Raw genomic sequence first — 21,262 nt, forward strand, 5'->3', positions numbered from 1 at the left:
TTTGGAACATTTTAAAATCCCATTAGTCTGCATTCACACGAACTTTCTGGAACCTCTTCTATTACTTCCATTTTCCAATAAAGTTGTAACTATTTTTTTTACCTCTTTTTTCCATGTTCCATTAAAAAAACTAATAGGTTTTTATTTTTTTTTCCCTTTAATGTAAGTGTTAAGAGGATTGAATAATAGCTAGAACAATCACTAATCATTATAAGTTCTTCCAGTTACCCACTAAAAAATGAAATCATGGGTTTCTCTCTTTTTCAAGACCACCTACCAAAAGAATTAATATCATGCAACTTAATACTATAAAAGAAAATCATTATAAACAAATTCTCCTCATCTTTCCTTACTGAGTAACCAGAAAATTTCAATTGGTTTTCCAATTCCATGAAGATCCTTTATTTCTTCATTATCTTTCCAATTCTAACCAATATCAATTGCCAATTACTACCACCTTTACCAGCACTAAATTTATCCTTCTTAGACCAAAGTCTAGCTCTAATATTCCCAATAATACAAAATTTCAAGAACACAATCACTCTTGATCCTTTTGGTGTCACACAATCTTGGACAGGCCCTGATATTTGCAATTACAAAGGCTTCTATTGTGATAATCCACCTAACAATTCCTCAGCAACTTCACTTGCTTCCATTGATTTCAATGGATTTCAACTAAGTGCTCCAACATTAGATGGATTCATTGATCAACTACCTGATTTAGCCATATTTCATGCCAATAGCAACAATTTTTCGGGCACAATTTCATCGGAAATTTCTAATCTTCCTTATCTCTACGAACTTGATCTTAGTAACAACCAATTCATTGGTGCATTTCCCATGTCAATTCTCAATATCCATACTCTAACTTTCTTGGATATTCGTTATAATCTCTTGACCGGGATAATCCCACCTCAAATTTTCGTACAAAATCTTGATGCATTTTTTCTCAACAACAACAATTTCATTCAAAAACTTCCAGACAACCTTGGATCCACCACTGCGTTTTATTTAACCTTAGCCAACAACAAATTCGTCGGTCCAATCCCACGTAGCATTGGACAGGCTCCGAATTTGTTGGAAATTTTGCTCTTGAACAACTTGCTTAATGGTTGCATTCCTTATGAATTAGGACTTTTGAAAAAAGCAATTGTGATTGATGTTGGATATAACATGTTAACTGGTCCATTGCCATGTTCATTAGGGTGTTTGGAAAGTGTGGAGCAGTTGAATTTTGCTGGAAATTTGCTTTATGGACAGGTTCCAGAAGTGATATGTTCACTAAGAAATTTAGTGAATTTTACTTTGTCATATAATTATTTTACAAAAGTAGGGCCATTATGTAGGGAATTAATCGAAAGTGGAGTTCTTAATGTTGAAGAAAATTGCATTGTTGGTCTACCTAATCAGAGATCAACAGTGGAATGTGTATTGTTTAGGTCGCAAATTAAATTTTGTCCATTACAGAAGAGTTTTAGTATCATACCTTGTAATATTTCGAAATTTAGTCCCCATAGACCACCTAGAGCAGAAAGACACTTGATTTCATATTCTGCTTTGTCAAAAAAACATACAAAATTGTCTTAATGAAGCCTTTGTTCTAATGTCTTCTCCATCTTTTTCTCTTTATCCGACTAAGTTCAAATTTCTTTCATTTTCAAACTCAAACTCAAACTCGATCTCTGATTAAGGGAGAAGGGATCTCAACCATCCCACCACAACCCCTTTTTAGTGGTGGTTAACCACCACTAACTCGAATTCGTTCTTAGTAGGGTCTATTGGCGGGGAAAATACTCCAAATTCAAAAACTTTAATAGAGACGAGACAGGAAAATATCATCCATCATGCAACACTCCTCGATGATTTAATGTTGCAAAACACATAGGACCTTGTGTTTTTAAGATGTGAGGACATAAGTAGCCGCATGATTTGGTGTACCAATAGAACTGCTTATTGGGTCGAGTACTGAAAGATTGGCATCTAAATTAGTAAAATTTAATATTAGGAATTTTGATGTTGACAACTTCAAACTAGCTCTATTTGCTTTCTCAAATTTCTACAAACGAAGGACATTTTTCAAAATTCACAAAAAGAACCAATAACCAAATTGATAAGTCAATATGAAACAACATATATAAAACTGCTAAAAAATCGTTAACTCAATAATCAATACTAATAAATCAATGATATTTTTTCGATTCAATTTATTGATTAAACTGAAATTTACACACCCTTGCTTTATAGCTCTTGTTTGAGATTGTTACAAGGCCAGCGGCTTTTTTGATTTGTGCACATGGTAGTTGGGTTTCATTCCAAGCCACACAAAGTAGGCGGCAATATAATACAAAGTTCCTTTTTATTATTAAAATAAGGAAGAAAAAGACATAATGCATCATGTGAGAAAATATTTTTAGAAAATTAAAAAGAGAAAAAATCATTGGAACTTCCATTGGTACAGTATTTCGTGGCCTAGTCTTTGACTTGTTAACGGGGCTCAGTGCACGTCTAATATTACAAGTCCATAATTGTAATGGACTGTTCCAGAGGGGACAACACAATAACAAAAAAGTAAAATTTTGAAATAAATAGTCAGAGTTCGTTTGGTTAGCATGGTCGGATAGAATGTGAGATAGTTAATTTCACCATTTTTATGAGAAATAGTTTCTAAAACTAATTAATATTCAGAATCAACAATAACGACATAATTAATATAATTTCACAAATGTAGTTTGAAGAGGGTAGATCATATGAATATCTTATTCCTACCCCGTTTAGTTAGAGAGTTTGTTTTGGATAAATTATCAGCTTCAATTTACCGTGCCAAATAGTTTGCAAAAACGGATACAAATATGAGACCAATAACAACAACAAAACAATCGAAATGATATGAAATGAAGAGCCTTACACAACGAATAGAAAAACTAGTTAATATTCATAATTAAACGCAAAATAAAATAATCTCGCAAAATATTAAAAAATTACTGTCTCTTATCCCACCAACTAAACAACCCCTTAAATGACATGGCCCATTCAGGTAATAGTTAGGTGGGTCAATTAGTTACAATGTATACTATAGAAAACCCACGATAGGCCCAATAATAAAAATGAGGATGGGCCCAATTCTTCTCCGTGCAGATTCTTGTTGCCGCTAATGAATGAAGGGGTTGTATCAATTTAAAGGTCAAATGTCAATATAATATTGCAATGATTTTGCCTCACCGACATGTTCACCGCGGTGTTAAGTATCTACGTTGAAATTTGACTAAATTCAAATTCATGCTTTGATAGGGCCTATTTGTAGGGCAGCGCTCTAACGTGATCTTTTTAAGTTTGAGAACAAAGAATCCCATTTATTCCACCATAATCCCGTATTGTGATGTCTTTTGTTTCTTTTGAAAATTCAACAAGGAGAATAATATGAGTGAAGCTTACATAATGAGGCAAAGGTTTTATTTTTTGGTTTATTTATTTGGTATTTGAAATTTGTTGGTTATAATGCATTCCGAGTATTCTTCAACAAAGACAGGAAAATATCAAACATATTCCATCATGCAGCTCAAGTGAAAGTCACTAATATTTCCACGTATCTATAAAGTGAAACCCTCCTACGTAAATGCATTAAGATACTCCATGCAATTAATCCTCATATAACGTCTGACAAGAACCACTCTAGCTATACACCCTTCTTTGTTTCTTTCAAAACATTTTCACAAAATGGATCAGCTCCATTTTTCTTCTTTCCCGTGATGGCTCAAGGCCACGTGATTCCTACACTATATATGGCCAATCTCTTTGCTTCCCGTGGTGTTAAGGCCACCATAATCACTACCCCTCTCAATGAATTTGTTTTCTCCAAAGCTATTCAAAGAAACAAGCATTTGGGTATCGAAATTGACATCCGCTTGATTAAATTCCCAGCTCCGAAGAACGACTTGCCTGAAGATAGCGAGCGCCCAGGTCTGGCTCGACCATAAAGCTACTAAAGCAATGGCTTGAGGCCCAACTTTTTTGAGGATCCATTTTTTAAAAAATATTTTTATTAACTCACAACATGATGCATATATAGCGCACAAAATGCACATAAGATGTACGTAAGTCCACAAGATACACGTACATCGCACGAGATGCACGTATGACACATGAGATACATGTGTGATGCACAAAAACTAATTTTATTGAATATGCTTGAAACGTCTGATTAAAATTTAGCTTTAGGCCACCGAATTCGTTGAGCCGACCCTGCGAGTGCCTTGATCGCCTTCCTTCTGATGACAAACTCGCAAATTTCTTCAAAGCTGCAGCTATGATGAAAGAACCACTAGAGCAGCTTATTGAAGAATGTCGCCCAAATTGTCTGATTACTGATATGTTCCTTCCTTGGACTACTGATTCTGCTGCCAGATTTAACATTCCTAGAATTGTTTTCCACGGCACTAGCTATTTTGCACAGTGTGTCGGAGCCAGTATCAAGCGTAATAAGCCTTTCAACAATGTGTCTTCTGATTCTGAAACTTTTCTGGTAGCAGATTTGCCTCATGAAATCAAGCTGACTAGAACGCAATTGTCTCTGTTTGAGCAGTCGGGACGAAGAGTCGATTGTTATCCCTTATTCCACCAATCAAGTGACCCTTAGGGGCGTTTGGTAAAAGAACTAAATTATCTCGGATTTATCTCATCTACCTTATCCCATGTACCAAATTGACCCCTTAGAAGTTGTTGATACGTGGGATTAGGAAAATAATTGGGAGATGAAATTTTTTGATCACTTTATTCTATATTTAGTATGAGTTACATTAACTAGTCATTAGATAATTTTATTCCATCACTTGTACTAAAGTAATAGAATTACTATCTCATGCATTGTGCGAATAGAACAGTCTCATCAGATATTTCAATCCCTACTTATTCAATTCGAAGTACCAAACGAACCCATCAAGTATAAGCAACTCTTAATCACTCGTGCTCAATTAGTCTTCCTTGTTCTACTGTTTATCGATCTAAAAGATTTTAGACTGTGAAAAGACATGGACCATTCAAGCTAGTGGTTAAGTGGGCCAATAGAAGACTGACAATAGGCCCAATGTAGAAGGGCCAAATCTTCTCCGTGCAGATTCTTCTAGTAGCAACTGAATGAAGCGTGTATCCATTTAGGGTTGTTTGGTCCACAATGAGATAAATAGGAATATTATATAAAAATATTTTATTCCATTTTTTATTTTTCATACGAAGTTTATTTAATAACTTGGACCAAACATAAAATAAAATTGGTTAAATTTTGTCTCAGAATTATTATATATTTATATTTAGGGGTGGGCATTCGATATTTGATTCAGTATTTTCAATGTTTAAATTTGGTCATCGATATTTGAACATAGATACCACATATCATACTTATAAATATCGGTTCGTTAATACGATAATTAATAAAGTAAACTTAGGTTTGGTACGGTATTTGGTGATACCATGTTAAAGTTGGAGATATGCAAATATACGTTTAAACTTCAAAGAGTATAAACTCTATTTAGTATTCTTTTTGTTGATTTTTATGAATATATTATCAGAGTCCAAGAGATTCTTTGGGATGACTAATAATATTGTCTATTGATATTCGGTAAATATCGAATACCAAACGATATTAATATCGTGTATCAAATTTAATATCAAATATTAAAATTTTACTCACAAATATTATATTAAATATCAAATTATTGAATATCAATTATCAAATTTTTTGATTCGTTCAATTTTCAATATTTTATACCAAGCTCAATTTATACCACGTACAAAACAACCCCGGGTCAATATTGCAATGCTTTAGGTGCACCGACACGATCACGCCGTAAAGCCCGTTAAGAGTAAGGCATTTGTCACGTGATCAGCCATAAAAGTGGAATGAAGCCCGTGGGCCTACCCAACGTAGGCCCGCTGCATTTTTGACTGACGGTCCACGTGAATTCTGCTGAAACATCTTAAAATTTTTGAGAATTTTAAAAGAATTAAAATTCATTTCAAATATTCAAAATTCAATCACCGACGAAGCCATCCAAAGTTTCAAACACAAGTGTCGCCTCCATGTTTGATTTCATATCATACCTAACTTCAAAATTAGATTTTTGTATCTTTTCAATTAATTAAAAAAAATATTTCTATTATTCAATTTGATATTTTAATGTTGTTTAGTGTTTGCCAAAGAAGAATTTGTTTTCCACTTGATTTGACTTCTTATAAAAAAATTAAAAATATTAATCCACCATTTAGTCCAAAATTAGGAAGAAATTTGTTTAGCATTGAGGAACAACTAACAATCCTTAAATAAATATATGTGCTACACCTACCCCAAGAGGAAAATAAACAGTGACTTTTATTTTAGCAAATAACCAAAGTTGGCTAAAGCTAAGATTGTTTTGTGCGTCAGATTCAGTTCAAGTACTACGTGAAAAATTCCTTGCAAAATTCTACAGGCAGGGATTTAATAAATAATTTCAAATGTCATTTTCAGGCGAATGAGGTTTAGTTAATAACTAAATCGAAAGAAGACGACAGCTAAAATTTGGAAAAGCAATTCTTGATTTCACCATTGCTTCAGCTTCTAAATATATTTTCACACTTGAAAAACCTATGAAATATTACAGATTACTCATATCTATAAACTGGATATAATTATAAATTAGAAAAAAAAATTCACTACATTGGCTTCGTGTTTTTTCTTTTTTCTTTTGGGGCTTAAACAGCTGAAGACGATGTTGTTGAAGGAGAAGAAGAAGGATCAAAGACTGAACAAAATTCAAACCTATTAGCTTCCATTTTTTCCACCACAAAATGGCCCAACAGTTCTTTAGTTTCCACCAAATTTTCACTGCATAAGAACTCTTCACTGCAAATTTTCTCTACACCTCTGTCGATTTCGTGGACAAACACGTGTGTTTTGCTGGAACCACCTCTTTTGCTCCGGGCAAAAACGCCGGCGGTGTATATCGCCGTCATACGTCCCGGAGCGGAAGTGGAAAACCCACGTGGTCCGTCTATCAAAATCACGTCCCATGGTACATCGTATATGTGATTTGGTAGGTCGTTTATCCCTAATTTGCAGTCGGAAAATAGTAGATTCTGCACCGGCCTGCATTCTCCTTTGCGCTGCTCTTTCGTATGTGCCAACAAATCGTGCAATTCACTCACTTTCGTAGTAAACTGCACATCATAAGCTTCAATATCCGGGCGTTTTTCTTCCAATTTAGAGACGAAATAAGCACTTTCGTCGACGAAAACTGTGCGTCCGTTGTGGTTGAGTGAATGCCAGAGAAGAGTTTCATGAGTAAGACCAAAAACAAGGAAATTACAAGGTGGTTTACAACGACGGAGGACGGTGACGATCGAGTTCAGCTCCACCGCCGACATGCGGGAAGAAACAGTAGATGAATTCACAGTAGCATAGTGAAGAAGCGCGTCGAATACAGACGCCGGCAACGAGGATCTACCGGCGCCGGTATCTCCGCCGGTTTTTGTGATAGGTGCTGCATCTTTAGCAGTGAAGAAAGTAAGCGCAAAAGCGAAAGTGAAAAAGGAAAGGAAAACAAGAAACCAAATGCGTGGAGAAGCAGTGATTGTTCCTGATCCTTGTTTGTGCAGAGATGGATGAAAAACAATAAGCTTAGCACTATTAGCCTTCATTTTTATTTTTTCCTTTCGGTGATTTTCTTCACAGAAAAACTGCGGAGGAATATAGAAGAAAAAAAAAAAAGACTATGACACGATTAACTAGGCTTCTGTACAATGACTGAGATTGAGATATCTCTACTTTATCTTTTTTCTCTCTTTATATCTTTTTCCATTTTCAAAATTTGAAAGTGCATATAGTATAATAGGAGAATGATTTGAGGGTTTGTTGGGAATTTGGAAAGCTATATAAAATTGAAAATGGAATTAATGGGAAGGACTGTAGGGGGTAGCGTGGGTGGTTGCGGGGGTGTCAGCTGATAAGCCACTTTAGAAGTGATATGGTTGTTGTTAGGAGAGCCGGCAGGATAAACCAGCAATATTATGGCACTTAAATAGTGGAAGGTGGAAGAATATATTTTATTTGTCCGTCTTTCTTGGGTCAGTTATTCTGTATAATTATATAATGTGAGTGGGGGTTGTGGGGATTGGGTTCTGTTGTGGGTACAGTAATTCTAGATCTAATTTGGAAATTCATTAGATATATTCTTAATGAAAAATTAACAGTGTAGAAGAAGAGGCTCAAGGGTGGATGAATTTGAATTTGTGAATTGTGATAGAGATGTTTGAATATAATGGTCTGATTATTATTTTGTAATGTACTATCCCTGCTAGATATTCTAAACTTTTTAAGAAACAAAAAAAACGTATTCTTAGTCACTTACAAAATGAACAGAAGAACATGATCATTTTAAATTTCTTATATATTAAAAGTGATTCAGAAACAACCTCTCTACCTTTTTGGAGAATGTGATATGGACTGCATACACTTTATATTTCTCAAAATTCATTATGTGAGAATACACTAAATATATCGTTGTCATTGTATATGTTAAAAGTAAAGATCTCTTGTAAAAATTAAATGAGATTAAAAAGAAATATTGTAAGGTACAAAACTAGTTCTCCCAAGAAAAAGCAGTGTACTCAAATACATTAATGCATCAACAAGAATAAATTTTACTTATCTTTTTTATCAATTAAGAAGAGATAAATTTTTTTATCATGTTTTATTATCTGTATTAATTATTTTTCCTTTAAATTAAAATATAAATATTATTTAATAGGGGTACAATAATAAATTAATCATGTTATTAATTATTTTCTTAATTAATGTGTCATCTCAATTTGGAACACATAAAGTTGATTTTGTGAGGAAGAATGAAAGCAGTCTTAACACTGTATCTCATAAGTTGATTCCGCGAAAAAACAGTACAACATTTAATAATTTCTAAATAAATGTGGCGGGTTGCAATATAATGGCAAGAAGGTATTTACAGGAATATACAATTTACTTACAGCTTGAGAATCTTTAAGTGGAACACGTTCGAGCTTAGAAAATTTAGTGATAAGGAGTGGATGCAATGCAAAATTAGTTGAATTAATGAGTTTCGAATATCATACTTTGTTCGTGTCAAATTAGTTGACGTATTTAAGAATTTGAGAGGTAGTTAATCATTTCTTTTCAATTATATCCATATTAAATGAATTGAATTCATCTCAATTAAAATTAAATAAGATTATATTAGTTAATTTATCTCCCTTATAAATTTCATTTTAAGAATTATACAAAAATAACAATGTCAAATAATTTGAGATGGAGAGATTAGTTATTTAACATTTTATTTCTTATATTAGAAATGGGTCCATGAATGTGATAAATAATTGAGTTTAAATTGCCTTTATTATTGGTTTTATGGGGAATTAATTACTCCATCCATTCGTCAGTCTTTACTTATCCACTTTTGTATTTTTAAATGTTGAATTATATTTGTCCGATTTATAAAATCAGTGAATAATTTATGTAGTTTTATCTATTATACTTTAGCATTAAATTTATTATATTCAATGAATAGTATGGTAAAATTACTCCTTTTTACTTTTAAAAATGAACAAGTAAAGATGAACGGAGGAAATAAGATTTGAACAATTAGCACCGTGAGTTCTATAAGGATTGTGTTGTTGAACGATTAAATTATATTTACCGTTGGATTTAAATAAGGTATTAAATACATAACATGCATTGGGTCATCCATTGATTAAATATTGTCATTATAACAAAAGTAAGGATATTCAATATGCAAAACCAGCTTAGATTATTAGCGATTTCTTATATGGTAATAAATAATAATCCCCATGAAATGCTAATCCCTTTGCTATAGTATTTTTCTAATATAGGTTGGTAGAAAAAGTATCTCCATCTTTGTATAAATTACATCAAAAGTATGATAATTTCTATAGTAATTTTTCACATAAAAAAAGAAGCTGAAAACATACGCTTAAAAGGATCTCCGGCAGTCAATTTTATTAAAAGATAAATTTAAAAAGTACTAAGTGAAATATCAATTCACAGAAATTGATCTTTTTATTTTTCTTAATTTTTTTTTTTTGTGGAGGTCGATTTTTTAAAATTGATTTTTACTCATCTTTTAAGTAGTGTTTTCCATTTCACAATCGTACGAATAAACATTTTGGTCTGATGTCACCTTTTCCTTTTAACTTTAGCAAAGTGAAAAGAACATCATAGTGGAATAAGATATCACTAATTAATTTAACAAGGAAACTATTTTAAATTAAGGTTCAGTGCAACCACTAATGCCATTAGACTAAAATCACGTTCATGCAATGATAGATTAAGTGAATTTTCTGTCTCCATCATAATTTAGTTTTGGTAACCCATAATTAAATTGCTATTCACATTCTTTAGATGTCCTTGCAAAATTCACCGTACATACAATAATCAAAACTTAAAACAGTACATCTCCTCTATCAATTGCGACAATAATGCACAATAATTATTCCAAAAAATTCATATAGCTTGGAACAATAACAAGTTTGATATTGACACCTAAATTATTTTCCTTTCATGATACTGACATATAGTTACCATCACAATGAATTCATTTTTATTTATTACCCAAAATGCACAAGCAACTTAGTCCTCGCTGAACCATAATTTATTTCCTGCAGGTGAAAATGTCAACAGTAATTGCTTAAAAAATAATTTCAATGTGGCCCTTGTAGAATGTCCTTGTTCGAAATTGACCATAAACTCTGTTTTCTTTTTTTCTGTGTTCTAGTTACATCATTTTCCTTTTTCACGTAGTAATATATATTGAATTGTGAACTCCATAAATGTGGGCAGGGCCAATTTTAGGAAATTGGACTACCGTTGAAGTGCAAATTTATGATGGTGGGACGTGTGTCTCCACATATTTGAAACATGGATGGTTGTAGCATGGCTGTAGGGATATTCTACTATTCCAAGTTTCCAACAACCGCTATAGCTCAATTATATGTGTTAATAAAAGGATTGTTTATGTCGAGTTTGTACTATTTTTACGTATAATAGTAACAAACCGTTATCATATGTGCTCTGTTAATTTAAAATTTTAGATCTGCTTTTGTTTGAAATGCTTTATTGCACATTATATAGAAGAATCGATAGTTAGATCATAATTCATAACTTGAACTGTGTTATGAATGAAAATTGTCTCTTATAGGACATAAGTGAAAAGTTTGCGAATTATATGTGTAAGATGCAAAGTGTAAGCATATATGTTGGAATCTTAAAATTTTGATGAATAACGTGTTTCACTGATCCGATAAGTTCAAGAGTGCAGTCTACGGTATAAATAATTAAAAATCAGAATGAGTCAATTCAGTGCAACTGAAAACTTCAACTTACTGATCACGTGGGGAATAGAATAAGTTGGATTTGATTCAAACACTTGATGATAAGGGGAAACAAGTTGAGTTGAAAAAAAAGTCCTATGTGAAGGAGTTTCACTTCTGAGCATATCCTTAAGAGTGTTTATGTGTAGAAGGAGAAAGAATCTGAAAAGATTCTGAAAATTGAAAAGTCTATGCAAAGTATAATTTGAAGGACTCTTTGGAGAGTTGGAGTTTGACTATAATATTAAGGAGACAAGAGTTGGAACTGAAGAAGGAGTCTCACTTTTGACTATAATACTAAGGAGACAGGAGTTTGAACTGAAGAAGGAGTCTCACTTGATGTAGAACTATGTAATGAGAGTTCTGATTGAAGGGAAGTTTGAAATAAAGAATGACTCTTTGAAGAGTTGTGCTTAAATAGAAAATACATTAGTCAGAATAAACTATGCACTTAAAAAGCAGAAAAGAACAATCGACAGATTGATTTCACGAAGTGTCACTCCACTTAAAAAGCAGAAAAGAACAATCGACAGATTGATTTCACGAAGTGTCACTCAATCAATGAAGAAACACATCGAAGAACCTGGTCTAGCTAAGAGTTTTAGCGTTGATTTTTAGAGTTGTTCATTGTGTTTGAGATATTGATGTAATATTAGTTTCAGTGTGTTATAAACTGAACTAGGAGCTAGTCTTCGAGTTGAGAAAAACTCAGAGACTTTGGAAACGCATAACGCATACCTTGGGAGGTGTGTATGCAGTTGGGAATTAGAGTTTATAATTTCTATTTATTGGTTACAAGAGTTTTGTAATTAGTCATTATTGAGGCTCAGAGTTATTTAGTGAAGTTGGGGTTAAACAGGTGCATGTTGTGATTTTTTACACTTTTTTGAACCAGGTGTTTTCCAAGTAAAAATCGTAGTGTTCTTTACTTTTTGTTTTACTGCTTCCAGCACGTCAGACAACCCGTTTCATCGATAGAAAACTCTTACGTTAAAGTCACTGATAAGTAGGGCACGCATGCGGGCCATATTTAAATCAAGTGAGCGGGAAAATAAATAAATAGCTCTCCCTTTCTTTATTTTTACTTCTTCGTAATTGACTTTGGGAAATACTAATCACGGTATAAAATTAAAGAAAATAGTTTCTACTTTTAAAATATTATGCAGAATGATAATTCAAGTGCGACAGTTGAAGTGTATTAGGGCACGAGTTTATAATCCTTGGTCTTAATGAGGCTAATTATTCTCCATTCTTCCTCTTCAGACACTTGTATATGTTAATCTTGCACATTTTTTTACTTATGCGGTAAATTTTTTTTTATCGTTTTATCTCTTTTTTGATTATTAATTCTGAGATAAAATCATGAAAACAATGAAACAATCCATAAGGTTCTTAGACTTTAGAGTATGCAGGATAATCAATGCTAATTATAATTAGAGGGTCAAACAGGAAAGGAGGAGAGGAAGAGAGTGGAAGGTTGTTAGAGAAGTGACTGCGTACCATACCGCTCCGCACTTGACGCCTATTTGAAGTTAACTCTTTTTTCCTGTTACCAATTACAGTAACTGGTATTTTTTAGTTTGAGCATATGCTTTTTTGTTTATTTTTACTTGTATAATATGTTTGATTAGGAAAATTAAATTTTTAAGTTTGGAGTTGTGTTTGATCATTAATATAAATTGGAGTTGTATTTGATCATTAATATAAATTCAAGCTGTTTTCACTTTTTGTGAGACAAGTGAAAGTGAAAAAAGTACTTCCAAATATAATTTGAAATTGTATTTGAATTTTTTATGATCAAACAATATAATTTTCAGTAAGGCGAAATAATTTTTCTGAAAAAAAAAAAGTGAAATATTATCATGGCCAAACATCCTCTAAAACTAGATATTCAATAATATTTGTTTAATTTTAAAAACCAACGGATAACCTATTTATTTATATCCATACTCTTAAAATTAAATACAATTCATTATCCAACACATTTTCTAAAATATTAAAATTATTATATTCTAAGGATAGTGCAATAAAATTAGCCTCATTTTTACTATTTCTTAACATGTGTATCAAGTCAATAGTAGATATAGGTAGTACAAAACTCCTAGAAAAATGCAAAGTGTTTTTACTGTTTTATACATAATTAAATGTGAAAAAAGTGATTATTTAATTTAAGGATGTCAAACTTTATTATTAAAGTAAGGTTAATTTTGAAAAAATAAGACCAATTTTTTTCTTTTGAACTCCTATAATAAACTGAAAAAGCTAAAATGTCAGTCATTTAGAGACGGATGGAATACAATACTCATTAAATTAACTTCAATCTGCCCCATTTTTCTCAATCCAATTAGCATGTGCTTTGCTTTTGTCTTGTGACGACTGAATAAGCTTTCCTAATTTTCAATTTTCATGAGTTGTTTGTTGCTATAATTATTATGTGCTTGACTTCAACTTTGAAAATCAAACCTTTGGGATATATAGCAAACAAAACTCATCCCACTTTTTGTGGGAAAGGACTACTATAGAATCAGTTTAATTTGAGGTTATTTTCCTTAAATGACGGAAAAGGAATTTGTGCAAATTTGGTTGGGCTTTTAGACTTTCAAACTCAAAAATAATTTGAGACTCAGAAGGTCTTTCTCCGGCCTGCATATTGAGACAATGAAACTGAGCAACTGGATATATCTGGTTAGGACAATGTTATCTCGAATAATTAATTTCAGAATTATTTACTTCATATATATATATATATATGTGATCGATATCCGATCACTATGATGTAAATGTAAATGGTGGGATAAATAATTTGAGGACTAACTAATATCTCATATCAAACATGGATAAAATATTCCTTCATTTTATTTCAAACTATTTATTTCTTTTACTTCACACCAAACGACTCCGAAAATATTGTATATACTGCGATAACCTTATCATTGGCACTGCTCAAAGGTTCTTTTGATTAATTATTTTTTGAAGCTCAATTATTATTTTAATAGAATGCAATGAGAAGAAAATATTGTATCAGAAATTCAGCATGCATGCTCCCTATTGTTGCTCTCTTCTTGATAGAATGCATGCTTCCTATTATTGCTCTATTCTTCTTCTTCTTTTTTTTTTTTTTTTTTTTTTTTGGCAAAGAACTCACATTTCTTTAGTATTATATTCTAAACAATGTCCCCCAAACTCGGCTTTTAGCTGCGACTAGATTTGAAATTCTTCTTTTCGGATTAGGAATTTAGAATTTTGGGTGTTCATGAGGTTTAAACGCATATATTGATGCATAAAGTCTTTAAAGTTCTGTCGAAAAATTAAAGCATTCAACTATCTTCTTAATTTACTGAATGTTTTCTAAATCTTATACTAATTTTTATATATTTTTTATATAATTATACTTAATCTGCATTGAATTTTAATAAATATCAGAGCACCACAAATTAGGCCATAAGTTTGTCGTTGTTCTTTCCACTTTCCCGTATTACATTAGGTGTCTTAATTAATTCGTATTTGAACCGTGTAAAACGCATTTAAAATATAAAAATCATCCTTTATTCCTATATTAGTATATATATATATACTTCCTGTATTTAAAAAAGAATGACTTACTTTCCTTTTTAGTTCGTTCGAAAAAGAATGACCTCTTGTCTTTTTTGGCAATATTTCGATTTCAACTTTTCACATGACATGTTTAGGATCATAAGATTAAAAGGGCATTTTGATACATTTGACACAACTTTAATTTAAGATCACAAAATTACAAAATCTTCTTTATTTTCTTAAACTTTATGTCAAGTTAAAGTAAGTTATTTTTTAAAAAAAATAGAGAATGTATTAATCTACGAAAGAGAAAAAAAATATTGAAATCACTTTAAACTATATCCAAGAAATTAAAGTCATACTTAAACTATGAAGCGACCTAATATACATGTGTACTACTTGGAAGTGAATTTTTCTCTACCTTATAAAGTGTTATACCACTCTCATAAGGTGGGGTATTCGATACACACGTCACGCCAAATCAATACTACAAAAAATACAATAAATATATTATTTTTCTTATTTTTTCTTTTTTCTTTTCTTTTACACTCTCACCTCAAAAAACTTTATTGTTATGAATAGCATCACCGTAGCCAAATCCAAACCACCAATTAATCACCCCTATCAACTTTACAATCTACCCAAAAAACTCTCATCATCTTCAATTTCTTCTAACCTTGTCATTCATTTTTAATCCCTTATCTCTCTTTCTTAATCAATTTTTTGATGAGGTAACAAATTATTTTTTAATAATGAAACAGAGATATGAGACGACTGTAGATAACGAGGGAGATTGAAAAGAAAAGCTTGAAAATTGAAATTTGTTCGATAAAAATTCGACAGAAGTGTTGAAAAATAAAATTCATCGAACTGAAAAAATTTCGATAAATTAAAATCGGTCATACTTTATGGCTCTCAATAACATTGATAATCAAATTGTTCTTCACATTTCTATTCTATCAATTAAAAAAAATTGAGATATTTACATTAATGATGGTGGATTAGATGATGAACTTGGTGGTGACATGTGATGAAATTGATGATTATGGATCGAGTGATGAAATTGAAGTTGACATTGATGAAGTTAGTAATTGCATGTGATGAATTGATGGTTATGGCAGATGGTGAAATTTATAGTGGTGAGTCTAAGCAAAGGTGAACCCAAGATTTGAATAGTGTGGGTGCACCTTTATCTTAACATAAGCGTTCGAGAGTCTTTCAATAACGACTAAGTGATAGTGTCGTGTCTGACTGACTGGTCAATAGAGACTTAAGTTATGACGAAAATACAAATATATAGTCCAAATATGAATTTTAGGGTCATATATAAACCTTAACTTAGTAGAAGTAGATAAGTGAAGTAGCTCAATGATAAAAGGTGTATCGTGCAAGCAAAATGTCATAAGTTCGAATCCTTACTACTATTTTTTTGTTAAAAATTAATCCTTACCACTACTTTTATTGTTAAAAATTAGTAACACAAAAGGACAGCAACGAAAACTTGACCTTGGATCTCCTGGGTCACTTTTACGGGAAACATCAGCTAGAACCAACGCACCCAACACGCACCAGTGTTCTTCGGGATGAACATAATGTATATAACAGTTTCTTAAGGTATATACATATACGTACATATAATTTTTTCTAAACTTAACGGATGCACATGCACCTCCATCATAATAAGTAGATTCGCCTCTGAGTCTAAGTGATGAAATTGAATGAAGAATCAAATTGATGGAGAAATTTAGTTGTAGATAATTGATGGGGAAAAAGAAGAGTAAATACATAATTATTCTCCCTGATATTATTCGAATTTTTCAAAAAGACATAAACTTTATTTTCGACCTATTTCCCCATGATTTACTAAAACCGTTGCAAATATATCATTTTTTGATAAATTTCAGTCACAACAAAGTGAGTGAATATATACACTAATCAGGTGCTACCACGTATTAAATATATTTAATTTCATATTTTATTTATTTTTTAATAAATTTTTCATTTTTATTTTATTTATCACCCCACCTCACCCCCCTCTTCCCCCACGCCACCCCACCCCACCCCATCCAAAAACTCCTCCCTTTCCCCCCTCCCCGCGTACAACAGCTCTCCCTCCACCCTTAATCCGACCCCCACCCTCGTCCAGTTGTCGATTTCTCCATTCTTCTTGCTCTTTAAATTTTGTTCCAATGGTTTTAATTTTGTGTTTATGTTAATTTTGTAATGCTTCCTAATCAATTATGTGTTGATTTACATATTTGTTGATTGTTTAATGATGACATCAAAACTCCATTAAAATGGAGCTTTATAGTTTCTTAAGAGGATATATAACAACTGTAAAAAGTAAAAATTAAAATTTAAAATAGACACAACAATCAAATATCAAGAAATAGATATTTTAAGAATGATTTTGTTGAGAAAAGTTTGAGAAGAGAGATAATTTTTTCTTCAAAATAAGCTATCAATGGAGAAAGAAGAGAAGAGGAAGAAGAGAATTGGGTTTGTTAAAGTGGAGAAGAAGAGATCTTTAAAATATTTGATAAATAATTACAAGTGGCGGTTTTTGATTGGGTATTTAAGTCAACTTTGAACCATTCACGCGTTTTCTATTCGCGTTTACATGCATGGTAAAATTTTTGATCAAAATGGTATATTTACAATAATTTTAGTACGAATTGTGGGATAATAGGTCGAAAGTAAAATTTAGGTATTTTTTTGAAAAATTTGAACAATATCAGGAATAATTATATGTTTACTCAAAAAAGAAATAGAAGATATCAATAGATGGGTGTGAAGAAGAAGATACGCAGGGGTTGGGGTGGGAAAGGGGGTGTGAAGAAGAAGATGCGTGGGTAGAGAAGGGGATTTTTATTTTTTATACTTTTTAGCTTTAATTATTTTATTCATGCATCCATTTTTTATTTTAATTAATTATTTTTATCACGTCATTTTAGAGGTAAAAAAATAATTTTAAATAATATAGGTGTGTGTTAGATCGCTTTAATAATTTAAATGTGTCTTTAAATTTTTGAATATAATTTAAGATAATTTTAATGTTAGTTCTACTTACCAAATTTAAAAGTTGAACTCAAAAGATCAAAATCTCTATTCAAATAAAGGTGATGGATGACTCGTGAAGAGATTTTATTCATGTCATTACAAAATTTTAATCATTTTAATCATGAAATCCTACTTTATACCAACTAATGATGAGGAATCTGCTTTTATATGGCAAAGTACCAAAGGTAATCAAATAGTGGAATGACAATAAGAAGTGTCTTCCCATAAGCAAACAACTTTCACAAAATTAATATTTTCCAACCATTAGGTTCATCTTTTTTGATTAATTAAAACTACTTTTCCCAAACACTAAGTTAATCACCCTAATTTAAAGTTAATCCACAACGCTCCATGTCTAATCCGGACATCATAGAAGCTGTCCTAGATTGTGGATGGAGTACAAAATGTTAATTTTAAAATAAAAATATTTCAAGAATATCTAGGTTCTTTTTAGGTGCGTTGAATATAATATTTAAAATTAGTCTTTTCAATATGATGTACAGAATATATTTTAGAAAGGAAATTAACGATTTAAATTTAATCATATTCATGTATTTGAGAAGCTTATGACATTTGGAAAACATATGAAAACAATTAAGCACGAGCAATAACAATTGGGGTGTGTTTGGCAGTGGGATTAATGTTTTCCATTAAAAAAAGCCATTTTTGGGCATTTGGAATGACGGGAATCATTTTCTAGGAATATTTTTCATCAAAATTAAAAAAGAAAATTAAATCTCACTGACGGGCTAAAGTCATTTTCCTTATAACTATCTTAACTTCATATAATTACTTGATTAACTAATTGTCAATATGTTATGGTAGATGTCTAGATTTTCCACTACACCAAAAGTTTCGTCAAAAAAAAAAACCCTCTAATTTGTTGATATTACTACAAATTTCGATGATCTTTCTTTAAAAAAATATCTTTCGTTCTCCATCAAAATATTTCCATTCCAAACATACTTCTGTAGTTCTGTTGATAATTGAAAAATGTACTAGTCAATAAAGAGGACATTGTATGAAATGATAGTAAAACACCTCGCATTCCTCTTTGATTGTATTAGTCAAAACGAATTTCAGATACTGTATATGATTTCTTTTAAAAAAGTTAACATGTTTTCATTATTAAACTATATTTTTTTCCTGGAATTTAGACTTTTCTTGTCCTATTGCTCGAGAAAAACACATGGTTAAGTTGCACTTATGATAATATAGGTCAACTTAATTTCCGCTTCTATTTTTAGTAGGGAATTAGTGAAGTTAGCCGTGCCAAGTCATAAAATTATTTATGCTTCATGCAGTCATAAAAGACTTCATTAAATTTATGAATTAATTTTTTTAATATTTAATTAAATTTAAAAGTTCAAAATATTTAAAGTCTTTTTTTGACATAAATCTTGAATATTCAAATTCCTTCAACAATAACAGAAATTCAATAAATACAATTTTTTTAAATGTCATAATTGAGATTGAAATTCGAAAGTAATTTCAATTAAATAACAATGCTGATTTCAATGAAAACCAGCCGAATGTTTTTGAACTATTTATTCATGTGAGCAAGTCTGTAAAATGACTACTTAATTGCTATGATTGTTCATTTTCTTTATTTACTTCAAATCTTTAATAGTAATTCTTAATAGCCTTCAAAACTCTTCATTTTCTTTTTTTATTACAATAATAACCGACAGAAGAGGAAGATAAAGAATAGTAATTAAGAGAATTTCAGTTAAAAAGTCTCAAAAGTATAAATACACCTGACATTCATTTTAGGAAAGCCTAAATGAAATTATTCGCAATGATTATAATTGTAACGTAAGTGTTTATTAGCTGAATTATTACAAGTCACAACAGTACAATATATACTTTTTGTTTAATTAAATGTTAAGCTGGCGTATTTTTTAATTCAAATAGTTAGGAGATTATTATTATTTAATAAAATTAAAAAAAACATCCAAAAAGAAAAAAAAAAGATCTTTTAAGCGATAAAGAGATACCACATCACCTTATTTTAGATGTTTATAAGTATTTAACTTTGATTTGTTAGTACTTTCATAACTTTCATCTTCTTTAAAGTCTAAAAAAATGTTTTAAAAGAAATTAGAAAAAAAATATATATATATAAAGTTAAACTCTTTTATTGCAAATTTATAGACCAATTGGTAGGAAATTTTCCTTCCTCTTTCTATACCGAAATACATGATGATAGAAAATTATTGTTAAGATGATTATTGTTATGATCATACAAAAATATTGTTAAAATGGATCAATAAAGAGAGGAGGAAAAGATGAGTTGTAATTAAGAGGATTAACAAAGTAGTTTTTGAAATTTATAATGAAGCATAAAATAAATAAAATAAAATTTGAGAAGACGAAATTTTCTTTAAAAAAAATAAAATTGAAAAGAAAAAAAAATCCACAAAATATAATTTTTTTTTTGTCAAAGAACTTTATATATCATCTTCTAATAAACATGTTTTAAAAAGAAATCAGAAAAAATAAAAAAATATATAAAATTAAACTCTTTTGTCACAAATTTATAGATCAATTGATAGGAACTTTCCTTCCTCTTTCTGTACCTGAAATACATGATGATAGAAAATTATTGTTAAGATAATTATTATTATGATCATACAAAAATATTATTAAAATGGATCAATAAAGAATAGAGGAAAAAATGAGGTGTAATTAAGAGGATTAACAAAGTAATTCTTAAAATTTATAATGAAGCATAAAATAAATAAAATAAAATTTGAGAAGACGAAATTTCCTTTTAAAAAAATAAAATTGAAAAGTAAAAAACAAAGCCACAAAATAAAAATTTTTGGTCAAAGAACTATATACATCATCTTCTAATAAACATGTTTTAAAAAGAAATCAGAAAAAAATAAAAAATAAATAAAATTAACTCTTTTGTCATAAATTTATAGATGAATTGGTAGAAAACTTTCCTTCCTTTTTTTGTACCTGAAATACATGATTATAGAAAATTATTATTAAGATGATTATTATTATGATCATACAAAATTATTATTAAAATGGATCAATAAAGAGAAGAAGAAAATATACGTGTAATTAAGAGGATTAACAAAGCTTTAAAAAAGCCACAAGATATAAATCTTTGGTCAAAGAACTATTAAATCATCTTCTAATAAACCACATTTATATATAAATAAAGATTGCATATTTAAAGATAAACGCTTATATAATAATATATCAATTAAGTTTTGTGTTAGAAACAAAATAATTAATATAAACAAAGTGTAAAACTTTATAATAGTTT

The 21,262-nt window shown here is 30.6% G+C and overlaps 3 protein-coding genes across 3 annotated transcripts; 2 read left to right on the forward strand and 1 right to left on the reverse strand.

Annotated features, from left to right (window-relative positions):
* Positions 1–230: 230 nt before the first annotated feature.
* Positions 231–1,614, forward strand: LOC107879956 (uncharacterized protein At4g06744). Its single transcript, XM_016726879.2, has one exon. The coding sequence runs from the start codon at positions 391–393 to the stop codon at positions 1,585–1,587; it is 1,197 nt and encodes a 398-aa protein (XP_016582365.1). The 5' UTR covers positions 231–390; the 3' UTR covers positions 1,588–1,614.
* Positions 1,615–3,417: 1,803 nt separating this feature from the next.
* Positions 3,418–4,871, forward strand: LOC107879496 (scopoletin glucosyltransferase-like). Its single transcript, XM_047395639.1, has 3 exons — positions 3,418–3,446; positions 3,596–3,968; positions 4,199–4,871. Exons 1-3 carry the CDS (start codon positions 3,418–3,420, stop codon positions 4,631–4,633), a joined length of 837 nt encoding a protein of 278 aa, XP_047251595.1. The 3' UTR covers positions 4,634–4,871.
* A 1,678-nt stretch (positions 4,872–6,549) lies between these two features.
* On the reverse strand, positions 6,550–8,254 carry LOC107840243 (protein IRX15-LIKE). The gene has a single exon (XM_016684047.2). The coding sequence runs from the start codon at positions 7,666–7,668 to the stop codon at positions 6,724–6,726; it is 945 nt and encodes a 314-aa protein (XP_016539533.1). The 5' UTR covers positions 7,669–8,254; the 3' UTR covers positions 6,550–6,723.
* Between the last annotated feature and the right edge of the window lie 13,008 nt (positions 8,255–21,262).

Source organism: Capsicum annuum, chromosome 8 (assembly GCF_002878395.1).
Source record: "Capsicum annuum cultivar UCD-10X-F1 chromosome 8, UCD10Xv1.1, whole genome shotgun sequence".
Lineage (NCBI taxonomy): Eukaryota > Viridiplantae > Streptophyta > Magnoliopsida > Solanales > Solanaceae > Capsicum > Capsicum annuum.